General features: G+C 39.5%; 1 protein-coding gene across 1 annotated transcript in view; it reads right to left on the reverse strand.

The window, feature by feature from the left end:
- Window positions 1-21,013, reverse strand: part of VSIG10L2 (V-set and immunoglobulin domain containing 10 like 2) — a 330,945-nt gene that overhangs the window by 272,417 nt on the left and 37,515 nt on the right. Inside the window, exon 4 of the mRNA XM_086957413.1 lies at window positions 9,189-9,464. Within this exon, the coding sequence (XP_086813539.1) occupies window positions 9,189-9,464 (276 nt within the window). The remainder of the gene's footprint in view (window positions 1-9,188; window positions 9,465-21,013) is intronic.

The following is a 21,013-nucleotide window of genomic DNA, read 5'->3' on the forward strand; positions in this document are numbered from 1 at the left end:
TGATGTTAATTTTCAGGTTTAAGCTAGTCATGAAGGAGCAGTAATTATCCAGGGCCCGCTGCAGTTGGATAGGAGTCTGGGCGAGAATTACCGCGTCATCGGCGTATAATAACGCAGGGATCTGCCGACGACCTGCTTCCGGGAGATCTTTCACATCCTTTAGCATTGCCCTCTCGAGCCCGTTGGTGTATAGCGTGAATAAGAAGGGGGCCAGTACACAACCTTGTCTGACCCCCTTCTGGATCGGAAAACTGTCTGTCAATTGGCCATCTAACCCGAATCTGACCTTACCTGACGCTCCTGTGTATAGTTCACGGAGAAAGTCTACTATTGGTGGTTCGATCCCCATTTGCAGCATTATTGACCAAAGTTTTGAGTGTTGCACACAGTCGAATGCTGCCGTGAGGTCGACGTAAACCATGTGCAAGGAAGATCTTTTTGCGTTCACGTATTTTCCAACCAGTAGTGATAGATTTAAGACTTGATCTACGGTGCTCAGCCCAGCCCTAAATCCATATTGCAGGTCTGATAATACGCCTTGTTCTTTGGACCATTCCTGAAGGCGGTCCAAAAGAATGCGACCTGCCATCTTTCCGATGGAGTCCAAAAGGGAAATAGGGCGGTAGCAGGATGGACTGTCCCTGTTTCCCTTCTTGAATATGGGAATGAGTAATGAAGTGGACCAAGAGTCAGGGAGATTAGTGTTCTTTGCTGCATTTAATACTATGTTTAAAAGCGGACCCCAGAGATCCGGTAGAAGTTTGTAAAGGTCCATTGGGACCGAGTCAGGTCCCGGTGCTTTGCCCGACTTAGCCACTTCAATGGCTTTCCTTGTTTCATTCAGTGTGAAGTGGATGTCAATTGGATACTTCACCGGAGGTAAGGGATGAAAGGATTCCTGAACACTAGGGTCTACAAGATGGTCCTCACCAAATACTCCTGAGAAATGTTGGACCCAGTCCTGTGCTTTAATGGCTACGTCCATGGAGGGTTCTTCATTTGTATCTTTTAAGAAAGGATTTTTTACTATCTCCCAAAAGGCTGAACTATCTTTTAGCAGGCTGCTTTTTAGTAATTGTGCCCAAAGGTTGGCTTTCAAGTCCTTTTTCCTTTTCTTGATAGCTAATTTGTAGATTTTTCGTAGCCTTGATACTTCTTGTCTATTTCTTTCTTTTTTAGTTAGGGCCTTCTTTAGTTCAGAATAAGCTTTGGTACATTCTGAGTCAAACCATCCTGTTCTTGCAGCCTTGTTTGGTTTGAGAGGTTTGGTTAATTCATTTCTTATTTTTGTCACGATCTCTTCATAGTTAATCATTACCTCTGTGGGAGATGAAAAGGGATCTAAGCATTTGTCTATTTGGTCTTTGCAGGTAGCAAGTATTCTTGTGTTGGTCACGTCTTGATCTATTTTGCACCATTTAAGGGTATATCCGTTAAGTCTATTTAATGTGAGTGCTTCCTGATTGAGCAATCCGGTATTAGCCTTATCTGTATTCCTTCGATGGCTCAGTTCCTGGTAAGTCAATTTTAGTGGAAAGTGATCACTAAGTACATTCTTAAGTACCTCAAAGTTCTTGATGCGTGTGGCTTTGTTAGTGGATATCAGAATATAATCGATTAAAGTTTCGAGTACTATTGGGACAACATCACGATCATACTAAACACCAAACAGGTAAGATATGGCTACATTGACACAAAGTAAGTCTCCTGGACTAATCAATGCCTAGCCCCAAACATTAAAAAAACTTGGATGTAAGTTCATTGACATCACTTTGCTGTTAGTCAATAGACAATGGCATTGTCATAGAAGGAAGCACAATGCCCGCTATATTTGGCTGATTGACCAGGAGAAAAGATTATGCAGAAGCAGAGACAATGAATATAATGAAAAACACCAGAAAAATGGGGTGCCAGGGACAGCAATGTGCATGGATACCCTGCTAATATGAAGGAGTGACATGACTACCCAGACATTCCATATGCCAACTCCTCAAGGGTCCTTTCAGCCTATGACCTGCTACATCCCACAGGGATGTGATGGAGAATAACACAATCTGAATGCAGGGCATTGATGAACAGGGAATACAATGGGGCAAAGACATTGACTAGCAGACCTAAAAAGAATATCAAAGCACTGAGGCTTGGTTTTTAAGGATACACTGATTTAAATATTTTCTATTACATTCCCAATCTTCTAACTCCTTAAGTTCAATACCTGGTAGACAGGTAATAATGTATTACCAACAAAAGCAATGATATATACTAAGTTATATATTAAGCCAAAGAAAATAATTCCAGTTCGACAGATATCTATTGTTGCTAAAACTTAAAACAAATATAGCAGGGTGCAAAAACCGTTTTAGAATTATATGCAGGCGTATAAACAATACCTTGATGCACAGACAGAACAATAACATTATACTACACATTTGTGCTTATTTAAGAAACGCTTACTACTTTTCTAAATATATTGACCTAGCAGTCATGATTGAAAAAATATATAGAGTCACTCAAAAGAACTTATACTTTCTATATTTTTCAGTTTTTAAAAATAAATACGGCCATGGAAAAGCATTGTTGTCTGTAGTTACGTGGTTAACATTAGTAATAATAGAAGAATGGCTGATATAATTAGAGTCTTGCAAGGTATCTGAAAGGCAAAATAGAGTAGTGATGGATTCTTAAGAAAGCTTTAAAGACAATTTGGCAACTGATGAAATATTTTACTAATGTTTACAAATACATGGCATTGATTCTAAATCCATTCTATTTTTGCTTCCGTAGTAGAGAATTATGCATTGCATGTTAATTTGAAATATTGGATAATAGCTATTATTTCGACTACAAACAATGTGCACGTGCCAATGCTGAAGCAAATGCATATGCCAGGACACCCTAGCTGGTAGTAGGGCAAACTTGCAAACTCTGGGCCCCAGATCTAGAGCAATGGCAAAAGCAGGTAATTCAGATCATAACTTCTTTCAGTTCTTTCCGGAGAGAATGCCAAGAGAAATTAGCAATTTAAGGACATATTGTGTTTTTTCTGTATCCTGTAATCATTTAAAAGATATAAATATAGAACTCTGCTACTCACTCTTTCCCTGCCTATCATGGTTATTAAATATGAGACTTGATAGGCCCATTGGACCATGTGCACAATGCTATTTACACCAGGTCTTGAATACAAAACATAGATTTTACCTAACTAGATTAATAATGGAGATCGTCCATTTTTTATGAGCCTTCCCAACCATGGGAGAATGGAAACAAAATCTCCCAAAGTGCCCCTGTGATGGAAAATCTGAGCAGACAACTTTACACTTTATCTTATTTTGTGAGTTGTATAGAGATATCACGAAGAGCATTTTATGTCTATTATTTTTAAAGAAAAGATTTTTCACCTATAAAACTGCTTTTTATTTTATTTGTAATTTAGAAAATGACAGAGTTTGTAATGCGGTGGCGGTTTACATTCAGATGGCAATTAGAAGAAGAAAATATAACTCTCATCTCAAGGCCCTCGCTTATGAAGAAGATAGGACGCATATTGATTAATGATATTCAGGGTTGCAGTTTTGTTGCCGTACTATATACTATGCACGTTGTACTTTATGTACAAACTATCTACCGCTTTTGCTTTTATTGTATCACATCCATTGCATATATTCATGTACAGTAGAATTTTTAACCATTATGTGTTTTAATGTACAGACTGCGATGAATTGTGAAGATGTTTATTATTATTTTTAGGGTTCTTTTATGGTGGTTCTTTACTAACCGAAAACGCTGGATTTGATCGATTGAAATATGAGACTAGTTTAAAGGGCAGACTATTTGCTATCTATTTTTGTACCTATCATCATATCTAAGTACTTGTCTATTTATTCTAGTTTTTATTTAGTTCAATTAAAAAATGGGCACACAATTTTTCAGAGTTCAGTTTCATACATTTGAATAATTTGCCACTCAGTGTATGGATGGACAGACAGAAAGTCACAAATAAAATACGAACATATGCATGAGCCTTGAGCACTTTGGAAGTTATTGAATGTTTGGTGTGCTCTACTCCTTCGGCCAGGGGAGTGATAACGTCAGTGGTCGACATGGTAGACTACAACCAACCATATTAGAGATCTCTGCTGCCTGGAAAAGATCTCTGTGCTCTCAGAGGAACCACCGCCATGGTAGCTCTTCTGAAGGTAGTATATGTATGCCAAGCAACCATCATGTTTCTTGAAGCCACTCATCAATTCTTTTTTGTTTTTCCTAAACAAACTTCCAAAGCAGTAGTTTGTTCTCTCCTAGGGGGTTAGGATCGTTTATACATATATTTGTGTCTGGGGTTGACTTAAAAAAATATTTAAAAGACTGTTTCGTAAATTCTATCTATAAAGTGTGATGCAGTCCTAAAGAATGAACATTTTAGACAGCATAATTTGCAGCAAACCAAAATATTTATTGTTTTAAGATATTTCACACCATTGCAGCATTGTATTTTAAATGTTTTCCATGCTCTGCATCACATTCACAATCCATATTCACTTTTTGTTACCAACTTAATTAAGCTACTTGACCCATCTCATTATTAAACACAACAAAATAAATGTTCTTCGGCATGTTATTACTCACATTTTATAGTACATTGAATTCTGCCTCTTTCTACCATTTCCCATCCAAACCATCTATATTTCTCCAAAACATCAAGATTCCATTGGATTTTACTAACCTTTTCCCACTTTTTTAATGTAAAAATTATTAGCTTACATTTCTTTCTAACCACTACTTTCTTTGAGAACTTCTCATGTTAACTTTAACAGAAATAGATGAGAAATTATGAACATTGAGATTGGAAAATGATCACATAAACACCTGTAAAAGGAATGTTCAAACCTAAATACATTCACAGCACTATCACTCTGTTATCTATACTCAATTAGTATATATTTGTTTTAAAACATCTGTTTTTAAGAAAAAAGAAGGTACCTGACACAGGTATTTATGAGTACCTTTGTCATTTGTTTGCGCATCTAGGAAACTTCCAAGCTAAGTACCTGGCCTTTTGGAACTTAAGTCCTCTGAATAGACATGTGGAGAAGAATATAATGAGTTCATAATGTGCATCTGTACATTCGGTCTTCCAGTACCTTTGAACTAAATAAACACCAACTGGGAATGGCTAATTCATTTTCTTTAATACTTCATCTATGCTAAAATAAGTACCATGGGTTTCTAATCAGAACCTTTACTTTGATTCAAGCCATTGTATATAATCAAGTACATCTATATGCCAAGATATGCATACGGCTAAAATTTGGGGTTAAGGTAAGTGTTAGGGTAAAGGGTTAGGGTTAAGGTTAGGGTTACATATTCAAGCTAATGGGGTAGGCCAGAGTTTTGATTTGGAGTTAAGTACAGTGCTGGGATTAAACTGTGTTTTATGTTTAAGGGTAAGGGTGGGATTAAGTTTAGGATTAAGGTAGGCCTAATCAAAGAGTTTGGATGCTGTGACTTTATAAGTAGTGTTAGGCACATTTTTATTGTTAGGCTTAAGGCTAGTGTTAGCGTTAAGGTTAGTGTACAGGTCAGTGTTAAGGTTATTGCCATAAATTGTGTTAACTTAGTTACATGACTCAAGTTGATATAGAAAACTGAGTGAAATAGCTGTCGGCAGTGGTAATCTATTTAGAGATATACTACCATTTCCATATGACTAAAAGGATCACTCTAGCTCATTCATGATAAAATGGGAATTTTAAGTGCATAGATTTAAGTCTATGTTTGCCACACAGCTTTTCTTTTTTTCAGAATTTATGGAAGAGTGTTTCACTATGAAATTCTAAAACCTATGGCTTCATAGTTCTGCAAATATACGCCCATAACATCTTATCCCTAACCATCCAATCCAAAACCATTGCAGGGTTTGGTGCATAGGGTTTTTAATTTCCTATGAAACTCATTTTAATTTAGAGAGAAACACTTGGGTATCGTACTTTGAACTCACATTAAAAGAAATGTAGTAATACCATGTTGTTGACATGGTAAAACTGGAAATAGAACAACCCCTGACCCCAATACTAAAACTGCAATTCTGATCATATATTTAAACAAATCATATAGTAATTGTTAAAAAAAACCTCATTGAAACGCTAGTATTGAGTTCCACTCCAAAACACTACAAGCAAACATAACTCATTTTAAGAGCTGAAAAAATGAAAAATAGGGGGGGGGGGAGAAACTTCAGGTATCAATCCTAAAAATCATAAATGGTAAATGATCTTCAAACAAAATGTACCACTTGAATAGTGTACAAACCTATTAAAAATAAATAAATAGAGAAACTATTCAAACTAAGTCCTTCAAGTAACTAAAACTAAAATAAACTGCGAAGATCATAAAAAAATCCCCGAAAATCCTAAAGTGGTGAACCACTTGCCTACCACATTTCAACATTGTAAAGATTACATGTATTTTTTAAAACAATAAACACCACATCTGGTCCAATGTAGCACAAATCAAACACACTACTGAGGGAAATGTGTGCACCAGTATGACATCTCACTCAATACGGAAAACCACAAATGCAACTCTGCAAAATATTACATCACTAATCATTGCAAAATAATATTTTAAACCTTTGATACAAGAAATAACATAGAAGCAGGGATTTTCTTGATAGCACTGTCACAGTACTTTTTTAAAAACCAAATTAGGCATACCTCATATGCCAAATATAATTCTTTTTTAGCTCTTCACCAGAGAGTCTGACCTTTATTTATGATTTCCAGAAAACTACAATCTCACCTTCATCACAAAAGAAAATCCTGTAATTAAATGTGTCTAGATATTTGTATTAGTAATTTGGAAGGAACCCTTTATCATCCATGATTCAAACCATACCACTGAATTAAGGCAGCTAGATTGTGCATGTTTTGTCAGAATTCACAATACTTCCTACAGATTCATACTATGGAGGCTGCCCTAGCCCTGTATTCTAGCACTAACTAATAAACGGTTTTAAGAACGTTTTCAAATGTACCCTATTTGGATGGCCATTCCCATGCCACTCTTTCAGCTCTACCTTGAATGAACATGTGACACAAAAAGATAAAGCTCTTAATTAATCTGAAGTTTTCTTTAGTTGGTTAAGGACTGTCCACGTTATTTCTAATCATACACTAATGGTATACTTGAAAAGAACACCAGAAACTCAATTCTAACACACACAGTGTGACTACTGCAAAAATCCAATATAGGTTTTATAGAAAGCAAAATCCCAAAACAATGGTATTTGACTACATTATCATTATATGACTGTGCTTCACAGAACTCATCTAGCTAGAACTGAAGTACTGCTGTAGCTAATTATGCTGATCCCACACACTTACAAGTGCAGAGCAATCACAAAAAACTATTATAGAGTAATAAACATAAACCACAAACATGTTATACATTTTTACCTATTTCATTCATACACCAAGAAATACTACTTATCTGTTGCAAAACACATCATCTTGAAGCTCACGATAAACCAAAAACTAGCCAAGGTATTGTTTGACCCTACCTGGCAAAATATATATTTCCCCAATCCATGCCTTCATGAATGCTCAATATTTGATCTATTTACCTGCTAGAAGCCCAGGCATGCAAAAGGTACTCTCAGTTGAAGTGAGATGGGCCTTAGTCTCTTAGAAGGATAGTATTTCACAATAGCAATTAAAAACTGTCAAATTCTTTAGGCATCCATGAATATGTAGATTAAACAAACTCCAAATAAAGTGATCCAGACACTTGATCAATTTCATCTGGTAAATTCACGTTTAAGGGCTGTGAGGATCCCAGCAGATACAGTGGGGCATATTTATAATTATATCACACAGCGCATGCAGCAAGTCACCTTGCTGTGCTGCGTGATAGAGAAAGGGCAGGAATGTGCCATACTGAACAATGTTCTGCGAATTCCTGCCTTTTCCCAGCGCTGGTGCACAATGTTCTGCCTGGCGCCAATGCAAGCACTCTTGCACAATTGTGCAAAGGTGCTTGCATTGTTATCAGGACACTTTTTGTGCAGGAAGGGGCACCTTCCTGCACAAAAACAATTCCCCAAGGCATTTTCCTTTTTCTATGTATGCTGCAGAATGCAGCACACATATAAAGAGGAAAAAGTATGGAGAAATAAAGATATTTTCTCCTTGTCATGACTCACTTTGGAGGGGGGGGCAAAGCATTTTGATGCATTCCCAGGTCTACCACTTATGGTACATCTGGAAATGCCCCAAAACCATGGGTGTTGGATGGGAACACCCACGCACCACCCATTGAAAACCCTTCCTGTGATAGAGCAACGCAAAGCAGCACTTTTTGCTGTGTTGCGGTACTCTAGATTTAGCAAGCCACTCAGGACCATGCAAGGCTTGATAAATTGCATCTCATGGGTTGCATCACTTTTGCACCCTGTTGCTTGGTGCAAATACAACCCCTTGCTAAATATGGCCCACAATCTTTAAAACACAAGGTTCCAGAGAATCACAGCTGTATATTGTGACAAATGTTAATTTGTTTTAGTCCATGGCATACCTCAATTTATCTGATTACCAAATGTCATGCCAAATTCAGCGACCTCAACTTTTTATGAGCTTATATTATTATTTGCCAGGAAAAATGACAGTTTTAAAATCTGCATCATTTGTTCTGTGCTTAGCCTTTTTGTTCTTGAATTCATGAATTCATTTTCTAGAGGAATAGGTTACTCTCATGAGTGCCTGCATGGTTCAACAGTTTACACCCTGTACGCTTAGGATTTGAAAGGTACTGAATGCAATAGTGTCCATTGGAAATATCTGCCCGAAAATAGTCTTCTCCTTGCCACTGGAATATGAAGCATCAGACTTATGGAAAGGTAATCTCCCACTAATGATACAACTTCATAACTTCCTTCAAATAAATGTAGCTAGATTTCTCTTGCAGCATTCAGAATTTCTCCTTCATTCTTTTTATTTATGTGCTTTTATTGTTTTCTTTGAACTCCTCAGTTGTTTCTTCCACCGCTGCTTGTAAGGATCTGGAAAGCATATTTCTAATGGAAAGAGCAGGGAAAAATGAGAGAAAGAAAGGAATGGAAATTGGAAAAGGGACACCCAGGTGGCAGTAGCAGCAGTGCAACACAAAACATTGCGCGGTTTCATACTTACAGTAGACCGTAAGGCTGATGGTGAGTTGGGTGCGCGTATTGAGGTGTGAGTTCTGCGCGAGGCAGGTGTAGGTGCCCGTCTGGCTTCTTGAGATCTTCGAAATGACATACATCTGCCCCGAATAGATTTGAGAGTTGTTATAGAACCATATATACTGGCAGGGGGGGTTTGAAGATGCCAGGCATGTCATGGTGACTTCCTCTTGCTCATTAGCCGCAAAGCCAGTTTCACTGATGGCAAAGGGCTGAATGTTGATCACAGGGTCATCTGGTCCATCTTAAAGAAAGGAAAACCAAGAGAAAATGCAATTAACCCTATAATTGAGCATCCATATGTGTTTTATTAACCTTTACGTTTTTCAGTGTAGAGATACTTATCAGTAAGCATGGAAGATACAGAAAATCAGTGAAGCACATAAAGGTTATTGGTAAGGGCAATGCATATCAGTGATACCATTACAGCGATGAAAGAAAGATAACGCTACTCGAGGTGTTGAAAAGAGGTTTGTATGATCAGCTAACAGTGATTGAAACGACAGTGAACATTTTTTGCTCTAAGGCATAAACTCATTGTCCCCTGTTTATGAAAAGTGACGTATCGCTGCGAGAAAACAGTGATGCATCACTTTTCGTTGCGCCCTCCTTGCGAGACCAATGATGCATCATATTTAAAGTGACGCAACTCCAGCAATGGGACATTACACAAGGCCAAGTCCCATGTTAAATGTGCCTGCGTCAGTCTTATGCCTGCCATGAGGCAGGCGTGAGATATTGATGCATTTGTGTCCTAGAAGTGGCCCAGTGAAATCTCATAGATTTCACTGCGTCACTTCTACAATCCTTTCTTGCATCGGAATGACCCTCTGCATACATTATACCTGGCGCAGGTATAATGTGGCACAGGGGTTTATTTACAAAGTGACACATCTACCTAGATGCGTCACCTTGTAAATATGACGCAACATGGTGCATTTGTTACACCGCTGGTGAGTCAAAAAGTGACGCACCAGCAGCGCAAAAGTGACGCAAGGGCCCATAAATAAGCCCCATTATATCCAGTGCTAACATAGGGCATACTAAATCCTAGATATTCCCTGCACTAATAGAATTATAGGTTTGTCAAACCTATATCACAGTGGTAATGCAACATTAAGACATCTTCACTTCTGGAAGCATTATGTCGACCATGTGAGCAGTCGTGTTCGGCTGTGCTCCTTTCCAGCTGATTGAATTGTGTGAGCTGGTGAGTGGAGGCAGGTCTACCGCATGAGTAAGTGTAAGAGCTGATGTACAGAGACGCGGCTCCAGTTATGCCGTTTCTTGGAGGCTAAAGGAACAGTAGAAGCAGCAGCAGCTGTAAGTCATGCAGTGTGGCATGCTACATACGGGTTAAGTCGTCGCTGTGGGTGCTGTAATTACCAAATTGCCTGGCTATTAGGGAAGCGGGCGTACTCTGGGCTAGGTATGCCACTCAAGATTTGGCACTCAACTCGAGACTGGGCGGGTGAAATCCTTTGAGCAGCACCTCGCATTCCCGACTCACCCCACTCAAAAACACATCACAACAGCGTGACAACCAGAAAGCTGGGTCCAAAGGGCAGCAAGCGCCAACAGCAGGGGAAATACATATAAAGCAAGTGTGGATAATGCTGTACCAGCTTGTGGGCCTGGACTTTGGTCCTCCATAGTGGATCTTCTTGTGGCAGCTAGTGTGCTAAGAAATACCCCAGGAGTGCAGGCCTCTCAGTGAGGTCATGCTCAAGACAGAATTGGGATAAATACTCAGATGGACAGTGTTAACACTGGCAGTGGAGATGCGGTAACTGACAGTGAGGCCTCAATAATGCAAGGTGGGTCCGAACCATCTTCTCAGACTATGGCTGCTCCCTTTGCGTTATCTTTATCTGGTGGGCCATTAACCATTCTAAATGATGTTCTGATTCAGCAATTCAGCAGTTTACAGGTAGATCCCGGGTCTTAGGTCAGTGAAATTTCTCATAATTTAATGGAAGGGGGCAATATGGCCTTAGGTGCTGCTTCAAGCTATAAGGCGTCTGAAAGAGAGGGAGCCAAAGGGACAAATAAAAAGTTTCTCATAGCATCTACCTCTTTCCTGATTGAGGAGATAAGCTCTCTAGAGGGTGTGCGCCCTGTTGGTTTGGTGACCGGCTTCTCCTACTGTACTTTCTGACATTAGTGTAAATGGGTGAGAGGCTGAGTTTGCCCTTTGTTCAAGCAATCACTCCTCTATAACCTCAGCAGAGAAGTTAGAGGTCGCTAATGCACAGTTACTTGGCTCACCAGGAAGTCTATGGGCAGTATCCCTGTATTAACAAGGACCCGTGATAGCAGAGAGGGTAGAGACACTCCGTCAATGGCTAAGTTGTGGGCTAATGGTACTAGGATGGCAGATGACTATGCCAGAACACATAAGATGCTAGACAAACCCTCTGAGCATGGAGACAGGTTCTTCTCATTAAGTTAAGGAGCAGACTCCCCTAGCGTGGGGGATGTGGCGGATGTAGACTACTCATCAGCTTTAGGCATCATGTTGTGCGGCTCATCAGTAGAAATGAACCACACAGCAACATTTAAGCTTGTAAGGTAACATAGGAGGCCTAAACGACAAAATTCAGCTGGGAAAAAGGGTGATAATTTATCGGTCCCTGGTTAAAATGATACTGCTCAGCAGGTGTATGAGGACCCACCTAACCAACAGCAGGTCTCTCCACCATCCATAAATCTGTACGCCTAATTAAGAAAACCGGGGGGAGCCGACATTGGGGTCTATATATCACTCCATTAAGCAACACCAGGAAGAAACTCACTCTGATGGCTGCAAAGCATGGATGGTAGCAAATAAATTGCAGGGAGCAATGAGAAAAATCTCCAAGGCTTGCACTGAAATTGGTAAAAGGATTACTGTGGTTGATAACCACGCTTCAGCATTGAGACAGGCGTGATGGGCTAAAAAGACAGCCAGAGACCCAAGAATCCCAGATCTTGGATATACAATGGAAACATGAGGATTTCCAAGATCAGGCAGCTGCAAAACAACTTGCAGATTTTGGGCCTCTAGGAAGGGGTTAAAGGCAATGATATTAGAACCTTTGTGGTTATACTGTTCAAGGGAGCCTTTCCTGATCTAGGATGCTGGAATTGGGAACAAGAGATTCAGAGAGCACATTGGCTCTCCTTTATGCTAAAAAAGACACAGTCAACCACGGGAGGAAGGCACCCCAGGCCTAATGCAGTTATTGTCTATTTTGGCAACTTCCTTCTCAGACAGGCTGTCTTTGAGAAAGTACGCCCCCATGGCAGGTAAAATCTTGATGGATATTCTTTTTTTACAAGGTTGGACTGTTGCCTTTTGACTGTGGAAAGACAATGGGGATTGAGACAACTTATAAAGCTGTGTCAGGAGAAGGGAGCTGTAGCTTAACTGATGAACCCTGCTCGTCTCTAGATTATATTATAAAGTAAGGCTCATGTATTCATTGCAGAAATTAAAGCTAAGGAATACTTAGATGAACTAGCATGCTCAGCATAAAGGACTGAGCCACAAGTGTATATTAATTGGCTTGCAATTGTTTGCCTAGTGCCCCTCCTGATTTGGTCTCTTCTATTAAGTATGCTTTTATTTTATTTTATTTGTTCTTCTTTTGAGATTAATTATATCTGTGAGAGGCATATGAATTTGTATTTGGGGTGTATACTCATGCAGATCACTCAACTAGAAGAGGTCTTGAAAACAACTAATGAAAACCTCAACTCAAACCTCTGGGGGCTTCTGGCAGCGCACCTAAAGGAAAATGATAGAGTCACAGTGAAGCAGGCCAGCAGCTAGGAATTCTGAACTAAGTAAAACCTCAACAATCAGAGAACAGAGCAAGAATTTAACAGCTGCATTAAAACAACAAAACCAAGCTCTGAAAAATCTTAGCCATGAAAAGGGGGAAAGAAAGTGGCAACAGAAACAGGTTGCCACAATAAGGCGAAATACAAGAAATGTCCTTACACTCAAAAAAGGGGGGAAGAAAGCGAGAAGGCTGCCTGAATCTCACGCAATAATAAAATTTAAAGATCAGAGGATATTCTGGCTATGGATCAATAATAGCTCAACCCCAAAACATCAGGCAAATGCAGTTAATATCACCTCTGCTGAATCAGAATCCTACTTTAAAAATTTACATATAGATCAAGTGATAGATGGAAGTGAGATCGAAGTACCTCAACAATGCACCAACGTGCTAATGACATCAATTAGCATGGGTCATGTAGACATGACATCAGTAAGCCTGGACCAAATGGTGAGAGCCATCGAAGAAATGTGCACAAGTGGAGCCCTTGACCCAAGTGGCATCCCACCCTTGATAGATAAATGGACCCAAACTTGATGGGCCTCAGTAATGGCCCACCTATTCCAAGAATACTTATTAAACACAGCCATCCCATAGTCATGGCCAGGCTCACTATTGTTTCCTTTCCACAAGAAAGGGTCTCGATCATGCCCTTGGAATTACCACCTTATCAACTATGGGCCAGATGTAGGTAAGTATATTTTACCGATTCATAAATACCGAATTTTACCGATTCTGTATTTATGAATCGGTAAAATACCGATTCGGTAATGCCCATTGATTCCTATGGGCTTCAATGCCCATAGGAATCAATGGGCATTACCGAATCGGTATTTACCGATTCGGTAAATACCGATTCTTACAGAATCGGTAAGAATCGGTATTTACCGAATCGGTAAATACCGATTCGGTAATGCCCATTGATTCCTATGGGCATTGAAGCCCATAGGAATCAATGGGCATTACCGAATCGGTATTTACCGATTCGGTAAATACCGCATGTTGCAAAGGTGCAGGGGGTGTCACTTTGACACCCTCTAGCACCCCGATTTCAGGCATGTGTGACATGTCTGTCTGTCACATGCCATAGGTGTGCAGGCACACATGTGCATGCACACCTGGAATCGGTATTTTACCACCCAATTGAATTGGATGGTAAAATACCGATTCGGTAAGGCCTGTGGGACTCAGAAGAGTCCCACCTACATCTCAAAATTACCGAATCAGTAAAAATACCGATTCGGTATTTTACCGATTCTGTAAATTTACCGAATCGGTAAAATAGGCCACCTACATCTAGAATAGCCATTTATCGGTCGGTAACGGCCGAATCGGCCGTTACCAGTCGGTAAATGTCGACCTACATCTGGCCCTATGTGTTATTCTTTAATTGATATTCTGTGAAAGCTCTTGATTTCATTCACCACGCCTTACATTTCAATAAGTGATCACTTTCTGCAGAGTCAACCTGGATATTAATTTCCTTATTAATCAGACTAAAATCCTATGCTCCAGTGCTTGACGACATTGAGATTGCTACTATAAATGGATACTCTTGGCGATGGTCTCAAGTTGGGCCCAATAGTTTTAAAGAAAGACTAATTAACACGCAATGAGAGTCTTTTGGGTTATGTCTAGATGACACAGCAGAACCTAAAAAAGTTACAGATGCCTTTTTAACCATAACAAGGTGAAATAAGGATGGTCTATCTGTTACCAGAAGTCGCTCAACATAGCCCACAAGAGATTAAAGAAGGCCCTGCATAAAACACCTAGATGCACGCAAGAAGTCCAGGCATGTAGTTCTGACTATATGCTAGATATCAAGAGGAGAAAGAAAGGCTTGAGGGTCAAAGCATGGAAGTCCCTTAATGAAGCGAGCCCCAGTAATGACAACACCGCTTTCTGATGTGTTAATAATTCACCTTTCATGCAAGCAGTAGATGCCCCCGCTTGGAGATCGCTATTAGTGAAGCAGATTGTGTAGCGCACATTTTGGACATCTATACAAAGTCCTGTGAGGGGCCTGTAGGAATAGGATCAACTGTTCTTCCCACTGATGCTTCATCTCAAAATCTCACTAGCCCCTCATTTACCTTAGAGGAGGTCATCAGGGTCCGAATGCTAGCAAAGGAGGGAAGTGCTGGGTCCCAGTGGTATTCCTGTGGACATTTATAAAGCTAATATCTCTCTGTGGAGCCCTTTATTGACCCTGGTCATGGGAGGCTGCTGTAGTGTAGGCTTTTTGAAAACCTGACTACTTTGGATTTACAGTACGGTTTCCGAACAGGTTTGTGGATGATCAAACAGGGATTAAACCTGAATTTTTTAATTGGGAAATATACTCAGATAAACCGAAGCAACATGTTTTTAGCTTTTGTAGACTTATCTTCCGCATTCAACTGCGTGGGCCATGATAAACTGTGGTCCATTATGTGAAATCTTGGGGTTGATCTACCCTAAGTACAGTTCCTTAGGGCTTGTTCCAGATATTGAGTTATGGGAGAGTGTATCCAATCTTTCAGCATTGAGAGGGGGGTCAAGCAGACTGGCACTCTTCCTGTTTACAGTATAAATAAACAGTTTGGGAACTAGTGTGTTGGTCTATAAATTTAGAGAGCATCCTCAAATTAGCCATAGCCCAATCCCAGCCCTCCTCTATGCTGGCGATGCTGTGCTCATGGCCCGCACACCAGTGGGATTACAGCATTTGTTTACCAATTTTGTAATTTATATGCAGGATTTAGATCTACAATTTAATGTAAGCAAAACATTTGTCTTGAAGTGCTGGAAAAGGTCGCTATAGGGCTGAGATACAAAGATAAGAGAAACAAAAATCTGTTTTACTACAACTTCTTCCTATTTTGGCATCCTATTTAATAAAGAGGGTTCCTGGACACAAACTATTAATGCCAGGAAGCTCCAGTTTGTGAAAGCTACCATGGGATTTGGCAAACTGGTATCCCCAATACAACACAGCTTCATACCTGGGAGAGTAACCATCGATCATATTCAATGAGTTATAGCATTGTTAGATGGAGCTAGTGTGACAGGAGACCCTATGGCCCTGTATCAGGAGACCCTATGGCCCTGGTGCTGTTAGACACCGAAAAGGCTTTTAATCAGGTAGTTTGGGACTTTCTGTGGGCTGTATAGAGGTGGACCAAATATGGTCAGGGATTCATCGGGGCTATTCAAGTAGTCTACAGAAATCCAACAGCTAGGCATTAAATTATGGCAGGGCCTTTTAGCATAATGATTGGTGCAGACAGAGTTGTCCCTGCTTACCATTATTGTTTGCTCTTTATATTGAACATTTGATAAGAAAATTGGAATTCACTGCATTAATTCAACTAATTAAATCTTTGGGTATGAGCACAAAAAATCTTGCATAAGCGGATGATATCACTGGTTATTCCCTGAACCGTTAATAAGATTCAGCTGGTTGTCAATGATCAGATACAATTGGAGGACGCCGTATAGATCAAGTTATTTGTCTGCGAGTAATTATTACGCCTAAAATTTGATTAGATTGTGGAACTAAATCTAGCCCCAGTAATATGTAAGGCAAGAAAGGACTTTAGGAGAATGGATAATCTCCATCTCATGATTATTGGCCGCTGTAATGTGATAAAAATGTTATTCGTTCCCAAAGTCAAGAGCTACCTAACAAGATGTTGATTATCTATAAAGCAAAGTGTCTGTCTACTGCCCTTTATGGGGCGGGAGTGTGGGGATATAATAATGGTACGATTTTACAAACAATGAAAAATGACCTTTTAATGCATCTTCTTTTCGTACCTAATAGCAGTTCCTCATAAATTTGTCATGCTGAGCTAGGTTTACCATTTTAGGTGTTATAGTCAAAACCCAGTCAATATTGCTTTGGAATAAGATCTGGTCTTCCGAGCGCTCTAGACTAAATTGTGAAATTATAAGGGACTGCTTTAAATCTCCCTGCACTCTTGAAATATCGTAGTTGAAATGTATTAAGAACCTCTCTGGTCATCTGGGGCATTCAGAGTATTTTGACCATCCCGAAACCTTGGTTTGTATAAGTCAAAAGGAACTAAAAGCTGTTTGTATGTTATTGCTTGAGGATCTAAGATTGTCAACACAGGTGTTAAAGCCAAGTGTCCTTAAAAATCAAATGATGCGGGCTACATGTGACATGCAACCCTATCTTAAACTAGTACCTAATGCCCAACATAAGTTTGTTTTAACCTGTTTTAGAATGGATATATTCCATTGTTTAATTAGTTTTCCTAAGACAAATGACTGGTCCACAATTTTAGCAAACTGACACTGTGATAATACATCGACCCAAAGTTCCATGCATACTTTTCTATTTTACAAATGTTATACTGCTCAAAGAAAATGATTAATTTTATCACTGCTAAGGTCTTGTAACTTCGTACAACTTCGACCTGCATATTTATAGCTATAAACATTGTTGACTCCCCATATTTGTAGTATCATTTCAAGTTTCTTGTGGGCTGTGATCAAGTACAGAAAGAATTTATAAGATTGTAAGTATGTTCTTGTGGAATATTTGGCTTCTTATTTTTACTGTATATATGTTTTTTAACAAATTCTGTCTTTGATGATTTCTGTAATGCTATATATTATGCTTTTATGATTTTTAAAGTGAAATCAATAAAAGTTATGTGATTTGATTCAATTCTGAAGAGCTGGAATATTTGGATGACCCCTTTTGCAATAACGGAATTAGTTAGGCACTCAGGGCCTTACCTTTTGGAAAGGCAGTGGGTTCAGATAAAATCCCTCTGGAATTTAATGAGGTTTTTTTAGCCCTACAGGTAGATTTAGTTAATATTTAGCCCAAGGTACAAAGCAGTCAACAGACTCCGGAATCTTGGGCAACTACAAATAGAGTTGTTTCTAAGAAGAAAGGGAAGCCCCCTCATGATCCTTCGTTATACAGACCTGCCTCATTGATCAACAGTTGTCCAAAAATGTACTCAAAAATGTTGGCATCAAGGTTAAGTCTTTTATTGGCAAACGGGTATCCCCAAGACAACACAGTTTCATCCCTGGGAGAGGAACCACCGATCATATTCGTTGAATTAATGCATTGTTTATTGGAGCTGATGTTGTGTGACAGGAGACCGTATGGCCTTGGTGCTTTTAGATGATGAAAAGGCTTTTGATCGGGTAGCCTGGGACAATCTGGAGGCCATGTTGAGGTGACACAAATACAGTCAGGGATTCTTCAAGGCTATTAAAGCAGTTTACAGAAGTCTAACAGAGACAGATGTATCCCTTCTAGCCCTTATTGTTTGTTCTTTATATTGATCCTTTGATAATAAAATTGGAATCCAATGCATTCATTTAACCAGTGAGATCTTTTACGCAGTTGTGACACAGGATTCAAAAGGGACAACAAAGGAGTTCGAAAAAAGAGGCCTTAAAATTTGGAAAACGTTCTGGTTATTCCCTGAACCGTAATGAGAAACAGCTGATTGTCATTGATCAGATACATTTAGAGGACGATCCTATAGTAGATCAAGCTGTGTATCTGGGAGTAAATATTACACCTAAAATTATGCAGAATGTGGAACTAAATCTAGCCACAGTAATATATAAGGCAAAAAGGACTTTAGGAGAATGGATAATCTCCATCTCATGATTATTCGCTACTGCAATGCAATACAAATTGTATTCTTTCCCAAAGTTCTCTGTTAATTTTTAGGGCAATACCATTATAGTGTGAACAAAGATGGTTCAAGACAATGAAGGAGATGTCTAGCAGTTTTTCTTAGTCCTATGCCAAGGCCAGAAGGGTTCTTAGGTTTTTGATGTTGACAAGGGCAAGAGGCGGCTAGGCAGTCTGAAATTTTAGATACTATCAGCGGTCGACGGCCCTACAAAAATATGAAATCTCTTATTGGAACAAGGCAGATTGATTGTCAGCTGGCAGATGTGACCCCTCCTATTTCTGAATTGCTAATAGGGGATGGCGCTAAGGAGTGTGTTTTAAAAATGTTAGAGCCAAGCTATTACAAAAACGTTACTTTTAAGTCCGTACAAGCTGCCTTTAAGATCTGCTGTTCTTTAAGAAGAAGATTGGCATCAGGAGATATATTTACTACACCCCTATCCGAAGGTCTCCCTTGCTCCTAAAGATATTTCAGGACTCATTGTCTCAGGTGGTAAGCTAACGGGTTTGAGAAGCTAAGTGATTTCTTTGATGGAAATAAAGTACTCTCATTTTGGGAGCTACAACAGGAGTACAGGGTAGAAGAGAGAGATTTTAAAAAATATTTTCAGGTTTGGGATATCTTGTTAAAAAAATGTGGTGGAGCAATCCGGTTTACTAAGGAAACAATGGTTGAGCTCATTGGTGATAATAATGGCTGTAAGAAAAGTGAAATGTGTGATTACTTGAGTGACTTTATGTCTGACGATCTCAAAAAGTAGCTTGAGATGTGGAAAAAATGGCTAGAGACCGCAGACAGTAGCTTTCTCGTATCACTAGAGCATGGCTATACTTTGCTTTTGTCTGCAGGGCTGCAGGCACAAATTTGTAAGAAACTTTTTAACTTGTATTATACTCTAGCAAAAATAGCGAGCTAGAGGAGAAACGTAAGTATCTGCTGTCAGCGCTGTCAAAGTTGGGAGGAAGATTTGGGACACATGTTCAGCATTTACCCAGCTCTAGACTCTCTTAAGCAAAATATACCTAGCTTTCGGAGGGTGGTCCTCCATGTGGACGTGATATTAACTCCTCAACCTTTGTTATTAGGGGGGCTAATAATACTGCTTTCATTACAAAGACATAGGTGGCTTTGTCTTTGTGGCTATGGCAGTAGCTCATATCTGTATTGTGGCGGCCTGGCTCAACCTGGTACCCCTACATTTCAGCAATGGCCAGCAAGGTCACTTTCAATGTTTAACCTGGAAAATAGCTTATATCAATGGACAGGCAAGAAAGCAAAACAAGCATTGGTAAATGCAATATGTTTTGCCTATGTGATTATTTATATATTTTTTAGATGCAAGTTTAGATGAGTGATAACAGATGGGATTAGGAGCAGAGATTGCATTGATGGGAAACTAAAAGTCAGAAAACTGGTCATTAAGTAGACGGTGTTTCAGATAGCAAAGCGGCAAGAAAAAAGTGACACACTAAAAGAAAAAAATGAGAAAATGATGAGAAGAATGATAATTAGTAGAGTACATACAGATGACAGTGAAAGAGCTTAGAGGGGTTAAGGAATAGTGGAGTGGAATAGCTGAGTTACAGGGAGATAGACTGGCATAAAGAAAAAGCGCTGTGAATTAACAATGAAAGAGTAAGTAGAAGAGAAAGAGAGAGAATAAAGGTGTGCCAATGGAGAGTGAACTGTGCGAGTATCAGTAAAAAACAGTGGTGTGACAACCACAACAGTAAGAAAGGCATGTGATTTAGAGCAGAGAGAAAGAGCAGCCTAGAGCATCAAAAAATATTAAAGCAATGGCAGGCTAGAGAGAGAGAATAGAGATTGCTTGTGAACACCATAGAAATGACACTGAGATTTACTCCACTGGCAAATTCAGTCCGCAACAGTGCTAGAACTTATAGTACACATAAGGGAAAATTCCCCAAACCATTTGTGATTAACCCCTTCGAAGCTAATGACGAGCTGGGCTCGTCATGGCGCTTACCTGCCGTGCGCGGATGACAAGGCCAGCTCGTCATGATTTATGGTGTTTTAGATTTTTTAGCGCAGGACGGGAAAACGCCTAGCAGCCATGTGGTTAAGAAAAGTAGTACCACAGGAGTACTCTTTATTTTTATTTTAGGTGTTTACTCACAAAAGATGTAAATGAGTACTTCAAAAGTACTTTCCTACATATTCCAAAATATCTTTGTAAAGGAGCACTTTCTCTTCAGATTATTACACGCAAGGAGGCAGGAAGATCCTTCACAGTCTCGGATAGAAGCAGGACACTGGCCAAGATA

Source organism: Lissotriton vulgaris, chromosome 2_1 (genome assembly GCF_964263255.1).
Source record: "Lissotriton vulgaris chromosome 2_1, aLisVul1.2, whole genome shotgun sequence".
NCBI classification, from domain to species: Eukaryota; Metazoa; Chordata; class Amphibia; order Caudata; family Salamandridae; genus Lissotriton; species Lissotriton vulgaris.